The sequence below is a fragment of the Cololabis saira genome, chromosome 3 (assembly GCF_033807715.1).
Source record: "Cololabis saira isolate AMF1-May2022 chromosome 3, fColSai1.1, whole genome shotgun sequence".
NCBI classification, from domain to species: domain Eukaryota; kingdom Metazoa; phylum Chordata; class Actinopteri; order Beloniformes; family Belonidae; genus Cololabis; species Cololabis saira.
This window is the reverse complement of record NC_084589.1, coordinates 21,821,498-21,836,731: the sequence shown is the minus strand read 5'-3', so window position 1 is coordinate 21,836,731 and position 15,234 is coordinate 21,821,498. Positions and strand designations below refer to the sequence as shown.

The 15,234-nt window shown below is 40.9% G+C and overlaps 1 protein-coding gene across 4 annotated transcripts in view; it reads left to right on the top strand.

Moving 5' to 3' along the window:
• The first annotated feature begins 2,247 nt into the window (after positions 1-2,247).
• Positions 2,248-15,234, top strand: part of LOC133427993 (receptor-type tyrosine-protein phosphatase U) — a 204,346-nt gene continuing 191,359 nt past the window's right edge. For all 4 annotated transcript variants that reach the window (XM_061716517.1, XM_061716516.1, XM_061716515.1 and 1 more), the window contains exon 1: positions 2,248-2,474. In XM_061716517.1, coding sequence (XP_061572501.1) covers positions 2,396-2,474 — 79 coding nt within the window. In that variant the 5' untranslated portion in view covers positions 2,248-2,395. The remainder of the gene's footprint in view (positions 2,475-15,234) is intronic.

Genomic DNA, 15,234 nt, shown 5'->3' with positions numbered 1-15,234 from the left:
ATACGATTTTACAAATAATTGAACATGTTTAATCAAGCTTTTTGAGACTATTGTCAAGACTTAAGTCTTTGCATTATTCAACATACTTTAAGAGAGCCACCAACATTTTAAGAAGTATGATGCCAGAAGGAACAACAGGTTTTTTTTTTCTTCTTCTCACATTTTAAGATTTGGGGGGCAGCATGAGCCAAGTGAACATAGTGAGGCAAACTTTGCCATCTGCTGTGGTGGCTCTTTGCTAGGCTCAGCCAGACAAGTGAGCTTATGACAATGCTTTTCATACCTGTCAATTGATAATTATCTACCAGCAACAAAATGGTACAAGAATACCAAAAATGTAATGTATTGCAACTGTTTCCTGGATCATTTTGCCCCCCTTTACTTTCAAACAGAAGTGAATGCATTTATGAGTATGTGGGAGTCTGAAATAAGGACTTCAAACCCCTTGGGCTTTGGCAACTCATACTTTTGCTATCATTGTCTGATTGTATTCCAGTACTTGGGCCTTCAAAACCAAATATAACAACCCAAAGAAAAATCTGAATAAAAGCCCAAAGTTGAGCCTGTATGCATGTTAGAGAAAATGGGGCTTGTTTGCTTTCTCTGAAAAGTGCCCCAAGATAGGTTTTGAAGTGAATTGGCTCCATACAAAAAAGCTGGTTTGAATTATAGTAAAATGAGCACAAAGGGGAAAAAAGGGTAAACTTTCTAACAAACATGAAACATGCAGCATACATTACTGAGAACACGCGCACATGCACACCACACACACACACGCTGCTGGGTTGTACTTGACCGTGGTTTGACTACAACAAGAGTCCTTACAAACACCAGGAAACTGGACCATATGACACCGGTCCTGAAATCACTACACTGGCTTCCAGTGAGTCAAAGGATAGAGTTTAAAATCTTACTGCTGGTTTACAAAGACCTGAATGGTCTTGGTCCAAAATACATGCTTGATCTGTTAGTTCCTATGAAGCTCCCAGACCAATTAGGTCATCTGGATCTGGTTTGTTGTGTGTTCCAAGAACCAGAACCAAGCAAGGTGAGGCAGCGTTCAGTTATTCTGCTCCTCATGGAACAAACTTCCTGTAGACCTGAGGTCTGCTCCAACTGTCAGCTCCTTTAAATCAGGCCTAAAAACATTACTGTTTACTGAAGGGTACTCTTAAATTAAATACTTACCTGCTGCACTCTACTGCCCTTACTTTTTAACAACTTAGTTAGTTAGTTAATATTTATTTCGGTCAATCACAAGCATAAAAATCAACAAACAAGATAACAGACATCCACAGGTTTTTCTTTGGTCAACATTGTGATTATTTTGACCAAAAAGGTCTGAGCTTGAAGCATAAAGCTTATCTTGCCCACCTTTTAACATAATAGAATATAAAAAAGAACAAATGAAGTATCATGAGGTTACACAAATAATAATAATAATAATAATAATAATAATAATAATAATAATAATAATAATAATAATAATAATAATAATAGTAATAATAATAATAATAATAATAATAATAATAATAATAATAATAATAATAATAATAATAATAAAAATAAGAATAAGAATAATAATAATAGCTGTAATAACTGTAATAATAGTAATAGTAATAATAATGATAATAATAATAATGATAGCTCTGAAAACAGAAAGTGAAAAGATGCTAAAGAAACCGACAAAACCAATTTAGGTTGTCATTTCATCTCATGCATGTGTACATTCTTCTTTGTTTTGCTTATTGTGCTTCTATATATGTGTCCATTACCTTTGCTTTGAATAATATCTTGTATGCTTTTATTGAGTTTGCTAATTTAAGGTCGTTATCTAATGAGTTCCACAGTTTTACTCCTAAAACGGATATACATCTGCCCTTTGTATTTGTTCTTACTGTTGTCTTAAACATTGCTGTTCCCCTGAGGTCATGTTTTGCCCTCTCTTGGCTTAACTTGTGCTTAATACCTCTCTTCTTATCATTTTATTTCAGTGTATTTGTTATTTACTGTTTAATTGTGTCTTTTAATGTTGATGTAAAGCACTTTGAATGAACTCGTGTTGAATTGTGCTATAAAAATAAACCTGCCTTGCCTTGAACAACCGTGTCATTCCCTGCTCTGGCCGCTTGGAGGCGCCCGGCTCATGTTTTGAACGCGCTGGAGGAGCAGGGAAGGGAAGGAAAAGTGGGCTTGGGAAAAATCTCTCTCCTGAACTGTTTACCCTGACGTCAGTTTGCAGAACTAGCTCTGCCCTGTCTCCCCTCAGTGTCTCCGAAACTCCAGCCAGTCAGAACTGGGGGGGAATAGATGGGCTCCACTTTAATCCCGCTTTCCCCGGACCGCACGGACTGAGTGAAATGACTTCGTCTTCTCATGTAAAGTGGACTAAAACATGTACACGATGAACACCTGCGCCTTCCTGCTGATTCTGACTGTTCAGATCTACGCCGATGGCATTGAGGGGCCAACAGGTAAGACTGGCGGACTTCTCCATCTCCTTCAACGCAGTTAAGAAGTTTTTTTTTTACATATGTTTGAAGCTTCACTGAGAAGAAAGCCGGTGCGAGGATGCCAACTTTATGGCCACCGTTGTTTCCCAACCTGCGTTGATCTGCGGCTTTTTGCCCTTCACCCGTGACTTACAAATAGGGCATTTATTTCTCTTTTAATCACCCCCAACACACTACCTCTATAACTTTACTAACTTTACTTTTGTGAAGTGAAGCCTTAACTTTCCCAGAGCAGGAAAAATGTTGGTTATAAATGAGGACTTTGCCGAGAAAAGCTCCCATTTCCCTAAACCACACCGTCCCGATAACTGCGCCAGGTAGACTCGATAAGGTTCTACTTTGTGCGCCAGTCAGTCAGTTTTCAGCGGGGGAAGAAGGGGGAAAAAAGAAAAAAAGAAATTGAAACCCCGACACAACATTTAAATCGATATTTCGGGCAGGAGCGTGTGAAACCCCCGCACGGCTGGACGGGATCAGAGATGACACCCAGACCTGCAGCTCCTCCGTGCTGGAGTCAAGGCGCTGAAAGTTAAGGCTGATTTATGGTTCCGCGTTACAACAACGCAGAACCTACGTCGTACCCTACGGCGTAGGCTCTGCGTCGATTTAACGCGGGACCATAATTCAGGTCTAACACACCCCGCTCGGATCTCTGTCACGATTTTGGATTATTGAAACATTTATTGTGGCGAAGTTTTTGGTGCCATTCTCAGATCTGTTGGATTTTGTTTATTTATTTAATTTTTATTTCAAATGTTACGAGTTGCCGTTGGGTTTTACAGTTACTCTCATTTAGGCTATTCATAAACCTCGTGTTACTCTTGTGATAAGCTGGTGGTGGATGAAGTGTGTGTGGATGTTTTTTTGTTAGAGATAATGAATAAGAATGATACTTTCTTTGCCACATCATCATTTATGCAGACCGTTTTTTCACTGAATATAAATCTTTCCTATGTTCAAATCATCCTGAGAAATAAGCTGGTGAAAAGAAATACCTTAAAGGGATTGTGACATGAAAAACACATTTTTCTTGATTTTTTGTGTTTTGTTGGGTGTCTTGACATCAATTACACCCCAAAAACAACGAACTTTTAACATTCAGTGTATTGTGTGCTTTCTGGGATTTTCCGCATAACTATGCAAAAACGGCGCATGTGGTTTGGTGGCGGATCGTTACGTAACGATCCGCTAAATCACCGCCCCCTCCACCCAGCTCCCTGTCTCCTCTCCTCTCCAGCGCACCATAAAGGCTGATTTATGGTTCCGCGTTACACCGACGCAGACCCTACGGCGTAGGGTTACGCGGCGACGCGCACCATACGCTGAACCCTACGGCGTAGGCTCTGCGTCGATTTAACGCGGAACCATAAATGAGGCTTAACACGCCTCTTTTGTTCTAATCACCGGAGGAAAACTGCTAAGAAGACCCGCGGCCACTGACTGGACTTAAGATAAGGGGACAGTGCTGCTTGCATGCCTTTATTTTTATGATTGTTTGCTGTGGTTCGCCCTCCTGCTTTTCCGTGCATGCTTCGCCTGTCGCTCCGACGCCGCTGTGAGCGTATGGCTGGAGGAGGAGGAGGTTTGGAGGAGGAGCGGAGCAATGATTGACAGGAAAGGGGGGAAGGAAGCATTTTTCACAGCGCAAAAAAACACTGTAATAAAAAGCCAGGAAAAGATTACTAGAATGAAGTTTTTCTTGTTACACTCTTTTAGACACATTTGAGGGATGTTGCCCAAGACTTTTAATAGTGTTAAAAGCATGTTAAAAATTATGTCACAATACCTTTAAACAGGAATCTGACACAGCTCTTGTCACATTCATGTAGATTCATGAATTCAAAAACAGTATTATTCCCCGAATGGTGTCGTTTATGCAGTGCATTGCTAGAGCTTTATTTTGGTAACCCACTCTGGAAGGTGAGATGACTTGGGCTTGTTTCTCTTACATGCATCTAAATGTAATGTCTCTCTTATGGAGATAAAAGCAGGCGGATGGGGTAATAGTGCTGTGCTCATAACATTTACACTTAAGCAATCTAAACCGTGATTAATGTCTGAGGAAGGAGATTGCCTCAATATATGTCATTAGAAATAGGCTGATGTATGTATTTTATGCAATAAATGAACTAATGAAAAAAAAATATATGTACAAGCTGAATGTGCATTGTCAAGAGCTGAATGAAGCAGATCATTAAGAGGAATGGGCTGAGACATATGATGGATTAAATCACACCCAGGTAATTAAAAGAGCTGAATGGAACAGCAACGCTTCACTACGCAACGGCGAGTGAGTGTCTGTCAACAAAAATGTACAAGCTGTCAGGCTTTCTATTTGTTAACTGGGCTGTTGCAGACCCTGCCATCAGAGCTTTTTCCTTCTCATTAGCTGTTAATTGTCAACACTGGCAGGTGCTGTGGCTTCTCTATCTCCTGTCCTGCCTCGCTACATGCTTCTTCAGCGGCCTACATCCTGTAGGTGGAGAAATGAAGGAGCAGAAATGCAGTTTCGACTTCTCTGATTAGTGCTTCCTCTGCTAAGAGCACTGTGCATGCTTAATAACAATTGCAGATATTGAATCCACTGGGAATACCGCATCGTTTTCACTTGATCTCACTCTATATTTACCATGCCTGCTTCTGTTGCTTCTGCTGCAGTAGGCCAAGGCTCTCACTTCACAGCTGTGAGATATGGAGATTCTTTCCCCGCAGTAGACCGACTGCAGGGTGGTTGATTAAAGGGAAAAAAAAATCACTTGCATCATATTTGCTCAGGCTAAAAGGAGCACAAATCTGACACTTTAGCATCGCTGTTTTCTTTCATGGGAATAGTACGGATGTTCACTTGCCATCTGTCTCCTCTATTAGCAGCAAAAGTTGTCATCTGAGTGTTGTAATTATCCTATGTCTCATGACTCACTTCCCAGTTTGATCTATAGTTAAGGCAGAATATCTCTTTTTGCTCATTTGAGTGAATAAAATAACACTTAGATCAAAATGAAAAGGGCCATGAAGTCCAGACTGCCTGGTTCAAGTGTGGCAAGCTGTGACTCATTTTTTTTTGGGTTTAAACTGTCTGACCATTAGTAGCAATAAGGGGAAGCATAATATGCATAAAGCATGGGGGGGGGCTGCTGCTGCAAAGAGAATCTCCTGAATGATTCAGGAAAAGGAGTGAAAGTGCCACCAATTTGTCTTAATCATGAAGATGTTGTGCCCTTAACATGCAGGGCATACAATGATCTGCTGCTCTGGACAGGAAAAACAAGCCAGAATATGTGTTTAAATGGTGAAACTTTTCACTTTTTTCCAGCATCTGCTGTTTAATCAAAGCGATTAACCAAGAAAAATAATCTAACTCACTGTTTTCAGAGAACTAGTCGTTATTTGCAGCCATAAATGGGCTTTGCATCAACAAGTACAACGCCACTGATAGATGCAGCAGACACATAAGGAAAACACAGATGAGATTAAACTTGAAGGCGCTGCTCAAAAGAGGACAAATTTATTCATTACATGGATAAAACTGCAAATATGAAGTCATTTTTATAGCCGCAATATTTAAATATGCTTCCTGCATCAAATTAGATGTTTTCAGTATTGAAATGTGTCATTACTCACAAATGTGGCATTATTCATCTCCTGGTGCTTTTTTTTTTGCTGCTCTTACATTTTGGCTCCATTAGACGTGTTTACTGTAATAAACATATAGCAAAGTTGAAGGGAAAAAATAGCCCACAATGTTTTTTTTTTTAATGAACCAGTGTTGGTGAAAAAATAATTTTAGCATTATGCAGAGATGATTTCCTGGCCCCGCAGAGTTGCAGCAGGTCCACCCAGTGGAAGTGTTCCCTGCAGGAGCCAGGTCACCATCTGTGGGTAGAATATGACAGGCCAGTGGGGACTGGGCTTAAATCAGCCTCCTGAAAGGACTGCTTTATATCCATCTTTGTGGGATCACAGGCCGTAATTCAGAGAGCAGATGGAAAACTTTGCATCCAGGAGAGGAGGGGATTGGAGGGTATAAGAGCGTGGGGAGGGAATGTCTGAGAGAGACGATGAGGATGACAGAGGGATTCATTCAGATAGATAGTTTCAGCTGAGCCCACAGCAGGACCTTTGCCGAGTTTGTGTGTGCCGGTCGTTCCGCCTTCAGCTCTCTGTGTGTGATTAAACAATGTTTATGAGAGGATTCCTGTGCCCTGCAGTCTATTTCCACTGTGTCTGATCTATTGTAATGTGGCGTTATGTGTTGTACAGCCGGAGCTGGATTAGTTTCCTCTCAGAAGAGCAGAAGGAACGCACCAATCTGTTGTATGAGTTCATGATATCCGGTTTCATGCCAAATGTCACGATAACTGATGGTGCTCCTCATCAGTGGAAGCGTGTGGAGCTTCCTCTCCCTGGATCTGGTCTCATTACTCATGTACTTGTGATGCATCTAAGTTTGCTCCGTGCTGAGTGTGCAGACATTTCCTCATGCTAGACTGCAGCTCATATATATCTGCTTGATTAATCCTGCTAAGCATTTTGCTTCTGTTGTTTTAATTATTGTGTGTTAGAGCTCTGGTTCTAAATTAGGTCCAACTTTTCATTCTGTTCAAGTAGGTTGTGGCCCACCTCGGTGGAGGATTGTTTGATCCCCAGAAAGATGAAGCCCTGGGTGGGAGTTATTTTTGTTGTCTGCCTCATCTTCCATTTAGCCTGACCCTCCTCTGTGGGTCCACACTTACATCAAGTCTCACTGGTCAACAGAAAGCACTGAAAGGAACCACTCAGAGGGAAAACAGCAGATAGGAGATAATTATACATGACACTTATTATCCTGTCAAGATCTCTTTTTGTAAGCGGGCTGTTGAAGGGTTAGGAAACAGGGAGCAGATGAAAGGCCAACAATAGAGATACAACGAAAAAAAAGTTACCCTTTAAGAGAAGAAGGCTTAATAGAAATCTGAGCCAATGAGACGCTTCAGAAACGTGTAGATGAGCAGTACAATAACGTATGGTTGCTGGGACAGTTGGAAAAAGACTGCTGCTTAGCTTCTCTGAGATATGAACCAGGCGTCATGGTGAAGAACCACAGCAATAGATGTCTGTGTGGCCTTAATATTGAGCAGTCGACGAAAAGAGGAAGATGAGGATTTGATTCCCATGTACCACTGTGGGGTCTATTTTTTTTTAACAGCACCTGTGGACATTTTTTTTGTTTTGCTATGCTCCCAGATATTATGGAAGAGTATTAGGGCCATGCAGGAGAAAAAATATTTTGAGAGGGGCAGATTTTTTTTTATTGTGCACTTCGAGAAAAAAGTCAAAATGTTGAGAAAAAAGTCGAAATGTCGAGATTAATGTTGAAATACAATTTAGAGAAAAAAGTCGAAATGTCGAGAATAATGTTGAAATACAATTTCAAGTATAAAGTCAAAATTTCGTGAATAAAGTCGAAATTTCTTTTTTCTCAACATTTCAACTTTTTTCTCGAAATTGTATTTCAACATTAATCTCGGCTTTTCAACTTTTTTCTCGACATTTCAACTTTATTCACAAAATTTTGACTTTTTTCTCAACATTTGCGACTTTTTTCTCGAAATTGTACTTCAACATTAATCTCGACATTTCAAATTTTTTCTCTGCATTTTGACTTTTTTCTCAACATTTCAACTTTATTCACAAAATTTTGACTTTTTTCAACATTTCGACTTTTTTCTCGAAATTGTACTTCAACATTAATCTCGACATTTCGACTTTTTTCTCGACATTTCGACTTTTTTCTCGAAATTGTACTTCAACAGTAATCTCGACATTTCGACTTTTTTCTCGAAGTGTATAATGAAAAAAAAAATCTTCCTCCTGTAAAATATTATTTTTATTTTTCTGCTGTCTGGCCCTACTACTCTTCCGTACAGATATACCCACCCATCCTCCTAGGGCTAAACATCCCTCTCCCCATCCAGCTTTTCTTTCCGCTGTGGGTGGATACTGAGGTGTTCCTTAGCCAGCAGGGAAATATAATCTGTCCACTTGATCTAGGTCTGCCCTGGGGCCTCTCCTGGTTGGACTTGCCTGAAGCAGCTCCCCAGACTTGCCACCTTATCATGGTCGAGGGGTTAATGTGCCCTGAATAAGAGCGATGTTGACGAGGCAGGTGCTGCTGTTAAGACCTCCAAAGGCAAATTGATCTTAGGAGGCAATGTAAAGACTTAGATTGATGATATCAAGGAGCTTGATGTCCCTGGTTAGATACGTTTTACTAGGGGAACCCTCCGGAGCCAGGTCTGGGGGAGGGGCTCCTTGGGGAGCACTTGGTTGCCGTACCTTTTACCTTTAGTGTATAGGCTCGGCTTGAAGGAGCCGCTTGGGATTTCCTTTCTTTGGGCCCACCACCTGCAGGAGGAGCCATACGGGTGGATTGAGATTTGAGTAGAAGCTGAGGGCGCAGGCCTCCGCATGCTGACGTTTGTTTTCCAAAACAGGCGACCAGATTCAGTTTCCAGAGCAGAACTCATTAGATTTATTTACCAGAACTACACGTTTAGAGTTATTAAATAGTGCGAGCCAGGCACAGCAGAGCATTCCTTTCAAACCAAACATATAAAACAGTAATCCCCCTGAAGTCAGGGTTTATGACCCACCAGGATTGTGTGGTGGTGTAATTCTCTTCTGAGACTCCAACCAGTTCAAATTTATTTCCTCTGTCCTATCTGCTTTCTGTCCGTTTGTATATTTGTGTTACACACAAATTCAAGATGTTTGAAAACCACAGACTTTTACATAACATCTGTCATACCTTTGAATATGTTTATATTTGCTTTACGACATAAACACTTTCCAATAATTGGTTAACACGGTTTAATTCATTGATTTTCTGCTTTATTCTGTGTTTGGCAAATCTGCCTTTGTTCCACTTCATCCTCTTTGGTTGAATAGGGTGAGAAGGGGCCGGGCTTGAAAACCGAATTTGCAACCAATAATGTAAATATTCACTTTTTATGCCTTCAAGTCAAACTCTGTCACCTTTTATTGAAAGTTGAGCCACTTGCCACTGTCGTTTCAGACAGTTGTACCTGATGGAAGAACGAGCGATCTCTCTGCTTGTTTAGATGGAGGACTTATTTTTTCCTGATTCCAGGACGTTGCAGTGAAGCATTGACATGTTAGATTTAAGACTGAGCTCAAAAGACTGATAAATGTGTTTAAACACCAAGCATTTGGCAAAGAATACTTTAATTTTCTTCATAAGGTCTTAGTTTCCCCTTTTTCTTTTATAAATCACATTTTTTAAATATAATTGAAGCATACTCTTGTCGTTTAACAGATACATCAATCACTAGTATTTAAATTAGAAAATTGCAGCCTGTGCTTTAAGTGTTTAGTCATATTAGTGGATATAACGGAAGTTGCCTGTAAGAGAGGGGACGAGCTCGCTGAATCAGTGATTCAGTCGGCCCTGACACTGATGCTAGCAAGGTCTTGAACTGCGTCTTCAGGGTGATGGAGAAAACCTTCCAGGTCCCTGAAAGACATGCCAAAACTTGAAAGATTTACAGCTGGTGGCCTGCCTTGGCCCCGTCTCCTCGTTTAGCAGCTGCAGCCACAGTGCAGGTTTTTCAGCTCCCTCAGGCAGGTGTTATTAATGTGGTATTGATCTTCTCAAACTCCGAGAAGTCCATTTTACTTGAATTTGATCAAAGTGGCATTCCACCTGTGGCCTGCAACTTGTATGTAAGAGTAGGAAATGTGTAGTGGGTCGGCCAGGACTTGGCTGATGTAAGCGAATATGGGAGGCTGGTATGCGACAGAGGAAAGAAACCTCAGTAGAAGGAAAGGATCATGTAATAATTCTGTCAATGAATGGGTCTCATTTCTATACAAACAAAAAGGCTGCGTACTGTTTATTGAAGGAAACACATTTAGCTCTTTTATAACATATTGACACAATTTCCTGAGGTCCTACTGAAATGTCTGTGACATACTTTGGCCACATTGATAAATAGAGACAACAGCTCCCCTTTCAGTCATCTCTTTACATCTATATTCATTGTATATTACTGGTCCTTGGGCTTTCCCCCTTTTGAGACCATTTATTGCAAACAGGAACACATTTTAATCAAATTTGGGCATAAATTAAACTCATTACCCCTAAAGCCACTGCTTATAATATCTACTCTGAGAGCTAATAGAAGCTCACCAAACTATTTCTCAGATACTTACGAATGTAAGTACTTGAGTAATGTAAATAAATGTAAGCAGCATCAACTGTCTGCCACCTTTCTTTAGCTACAATCCTATCGTGAGTTATGTGTTGAACTCCCCAAGGTTGTTATAACATCAGACTGCAGATAGCGACGTTATTCAAAACCCAAATGAAATTAATGTTTGCTTTTATAATCAGGGAACTGCTGCTGCTTTACTGATGGTGCATTCATTGACAAACGGGAATTTGGGTTTGCTACTTTCACCTGGGGAAACAATTTAGATTCCCTGTTAAGATATAAAATATTTAACAAAGTATAAATAGAGAAGAGAGTTTTTAACTAATTAGTTTAAGCTATATAAATGCAGATGAGAATTCACTTTTAACAGAAAAAAGAAAAAACTAGAACAAAAGAGTTTGATCTTCCACTTCTGAGGTGGAGCATATGTAACATGACTGGAAGCTGGATTTGGATGGAGATAAAGATGGGAGGCTGGATAATTCCAGTCTGAGCTGGCCCGGTGATGTAACATTACCCCCAAAATGTGAAATATTTTCAGACCTAGTTTAGTCGAGAAAAGTGACAGGTTATTATAATTTATTTTTTTTTTTTCCTAGAGTTTGTGAGTTGTTAGTCACTTCAAACATCCGCATAAATGCTCTCAAGCAGAACCCCCCCCCCCCCCAATAATCTTTGCCCTTTGAAACTGATCTAAAAATATCTGGTTGATATACTGCATCTGGTTATGGTTTAAAAATGTCCGAGCTACTGCGCTCATTACCATTCATTTATTCAGTCATTTATTTTCCATACTCTCTTCAGTCCTAGTCAGAGTCATGGGGGGTGCTGGTGTGTATCCCAGCTGGCACCATTTGAGAGTCGGGATACACCCTCGACAAGCTCACCAGTCCATCAAAGTACTCATTACCACTTTAAAGGATACTTTTTTTTTTTTTAACTTAAATAATAGTCACAGAAATGCATTACTAATCACAGAGGGGCTTGCGTTTAAACTGGGAGAAAGATCGCATAGCTCCAGCTCACAGATGGATGTGTAATTATCCAACAAAGAAAAAAGCAGGGCTCCGAGTTGCAGCCGTTTCGGTCCTTTTGTTTTCTTCCCCTAGGTAGCGAGTTCCAGGCTGCAGAAAGTGGGTCTGGAAGACGGATGCTGCAAGCGCTGCTCCTTATCCCCGGCCCAGAGGAGAGAAAGCCTCCTGAGCAGTTTATATTTAGACTGCTGGCCGTGTTTCAGTTCTTTACCTCTCTCTGTGTCAACAAATTTAACGCCAGATTCTTCATGCCTACTGTGGAACGGATGCTCGGTTTGCTCCGGGTTGCAAGTTCAGGATTGTGGTGTTGATATCCGACCTATTGTTCGGCTACCTGGGTAGGCCTCTGCATATGAAAGCCTCAGTGCAATCTGAGCTCCTCTAAAAGTCAAAACACTTACTACTGGATATTTGTTATTTTTTCCCCCCTGTTCATCTGCTGTTTTGGATTCTGGGCTCGGTTGTCTTTGTGCCATGATGCAGGCACCGTGCCACAAAGGACTAGTCATATTTCTGGTTTCACCACTCCGTTTTATTAAGGAAATATCCTCAACGAGGCCTAGCCCCGCTGATGTATTTTACAGTTGTTAAAACAAGAGTCATTCACGTAAACCTTATCAGAGCATTGGAAATTGTAGAGCATTTAAGTGTAACAGAGCGCGGATATTGTCTTGTGTGCTGACTTTAAAGAGCACAGCGGTTCAGACTCGTCCAGCTTGACGTCTAAAGCTAAGGCTGTGTTCTTTTTTAATGAAATGTGATATCTGCTCTTCTAAAGCGTGTAGCTTCTAGCTTTCATTAGTTATTTCGTTGTTGAATTGAAAACATTTGTCTCGGCCTTCAGCAAGCCGTAACCGGTGGGTTATGGGAAGGTCATGGCTTTGCACACGTGCCAGCTGATGGTTTATCAGTCCACAGACTGATTTGAAACCTGTTGAGCAGATATTACAAGTTGAAACATAATATTCTTAAGCTCATGTGTTATTTTCTGCTTATTAAGCCTTATAGTAAAGCAAACGTCTGGCTGTGGCTGTATGACTTCTGACATAATTGTTGCATGCAGTTTCATCACAGTTCCTTGTGGGGAATGTTAGCTTCTGACAGAAAGGGGAGGGGGGAAAAAAGGTGGGCAGTTTTTCTCCCTGCAGAATGCATGCAGACCTCAGTTTTCTTTGGCCTTAAGGTGATTTGCCTTTCATACCTGATTTAAATGCAAATAAAAACAGTGGATCTGCCGGGTTGCAGGGGTGCTGTGATATGTTAGCACACATGTCAACTCCTGACTGCTGAACGGCTTGAAGCGCTTTTGTCAAGTGACGCCTCAAATGCGTTGTTCTTGATTCAGGTGTTGAAGGGAGACAGAACAAAAGCAGAGCTCATTGATTTCTCAAGCACAGCCTGTCGCAGTCAGCTTATTGTCTTCCTCCTCTTGAAACCTTCCCTTTCGGTCCTACATGACCTCCCATCACAATCATCCTCACTTTGACGTGCCGTTATTCCGGCTGTCGTAGGATCCCAAGTTCTTTTTCCTTTTTTTTTCATAGAAAGAAAGAAAATCTCTGCAACTTGTCTGGTGCTCTTTGTGTGGCTTTAAAACAATTCTAGGGGAAGTAGTTCAAGGTGTGTCCCCTCTTTACCGTTTCTCAGGAAACATTGTTTGCAGATATAGCAGCTGATTTATAACATAGTCTGTTATTCATTTCCTTTGACAAGCATGTATTAAGGCCTTAAGGCAAAATGGTGAATGTGTAATTGCTGTCAAGTGTAGTTGCATCTGTGAGCTGTTTCTGATGACATGCAAGTGAAAAGAGCTAGAATATGTATCCCATATCTTTAAACAAGTGTGCTTTTCTGTGTTGCTCAGAAGCAGCTATGGGATTTCTCATAAAGCGAGTGCATAGCTTTGATGTTTAGGAGTGTTAATACAGATCAAGAAATGTAATCTTCTTCTCACATGAATTCCAATAGAGGTAAGCTTATCCTCAGGGCTCGCTGGTTCTCCACAGCCCTCTCAGGCCCTCCTGTGCTCGTGACTGCTCATCTGTCTGATGTTCCTGGGAGGCAGCTCATCAAAACTTTGAGAGACCCTTGATTGTACCTGTGGTGGTTACTTTCTCTACATAGTTCTGTACAACTGGACTTAACAGTACTGCATGTCTGTATTTGGAGTTCGGCCTCATTCGTTGGTCTCACGCCCACCCCCCTTTTGTCCTTGATTACCGTAAGTTAGGAAATCCAAATCAAGAGTTTAAAAATGCAGCTTGTATCGTCCTTTGCTGGGCTTTTTTGTGATTAGGAGGGGTCACCCTGCTGCCTGCAAAGCTGTCGCCGAAAATTGACCTTTTTAAAAATGGACTTGATGGACAGCTCTTGAAACTCCAGCGAAAGGAAATATTGTGGAAATGAAATTACACTCTTAGGGGAGATACACTGGCACATCCAGCATTTGTGTTTTATGCATCAAGCAAGGACCATGTAAGGGAATGTTTCGACACCATGAAGCCCTAACAGTGAGGGAAAAGTGGTAAAGACACTGTTATTTGTACTTTTCAACTTTGCTACAGCCTGCGACTCAGTTTCCATGTTTTCAGACAGCACAGAAGTTAAGGCAATGTGTAAAAAAAAGGATCACGTACTGAAATGGTCTCAGTGACCTACCATTACCTCATTCCTGTAACTCTTTGGTACCATCGTGAGATCAAACAGATCACTACTGCTTAGATAATGTAATATGAACTACTGTAAGGATATATTTTACCACAAAGTACATATTTTCCACCACAGGGTGCTTTGCAAACATGCTGACGGTAGTACTGAGATGTGATCTACTGTAAAGCTGTCGGCCCAGTGGAGGATGTTTTAATGCTTTTCTGTTGTTGTTGGCCCTTTCATATGAGCAGTAGCCTTTTAGAGAAGGGCCTTGAAAAGGCTAATATGATTGGAAAGTTTCTTGGCTTTTTCAAATAAGGTGAACCTATAGTGCAGCCAAAAGTAAGGTTTGCATGTCTTGTGCAGGGACAGAAATATGCGAGAATGTCCAGGGAGCCAACAGAGTATCAGTAACAAAGGACTTAATTCACAACCCCAATGAGAAGTAATTATTGTTTGGCCGTTGTATGAGTGTGTGTGTGTGTGCGTGGGTATTTGTATGCACACTGGCGAGTGCCTGGTGTGGTTTTTGTGAATGTCTAAAAGCCAGATTGGTGATTGTTCCCACTGATTATATGTAAATATTTGCTGAACTCCTCCTAGCCATTTTGAACTTCCATAAATCACAGGCATGCGGATTATTATGGTGCTTTTGTTTGCTTTATTCTTCGATGTTATGAAAATGCAAATGAAAGAAAAAAACCATTAGCATACCGATCAGAGGACACCTTCTTCCAAAGATGAATGTTTTGCTCTGCAAAGATCAAAAAGTCAGGATTTGCTGTAGAAAATGGGCTTCGGTGGCAGTCCGTGTTTAGAGCGTAG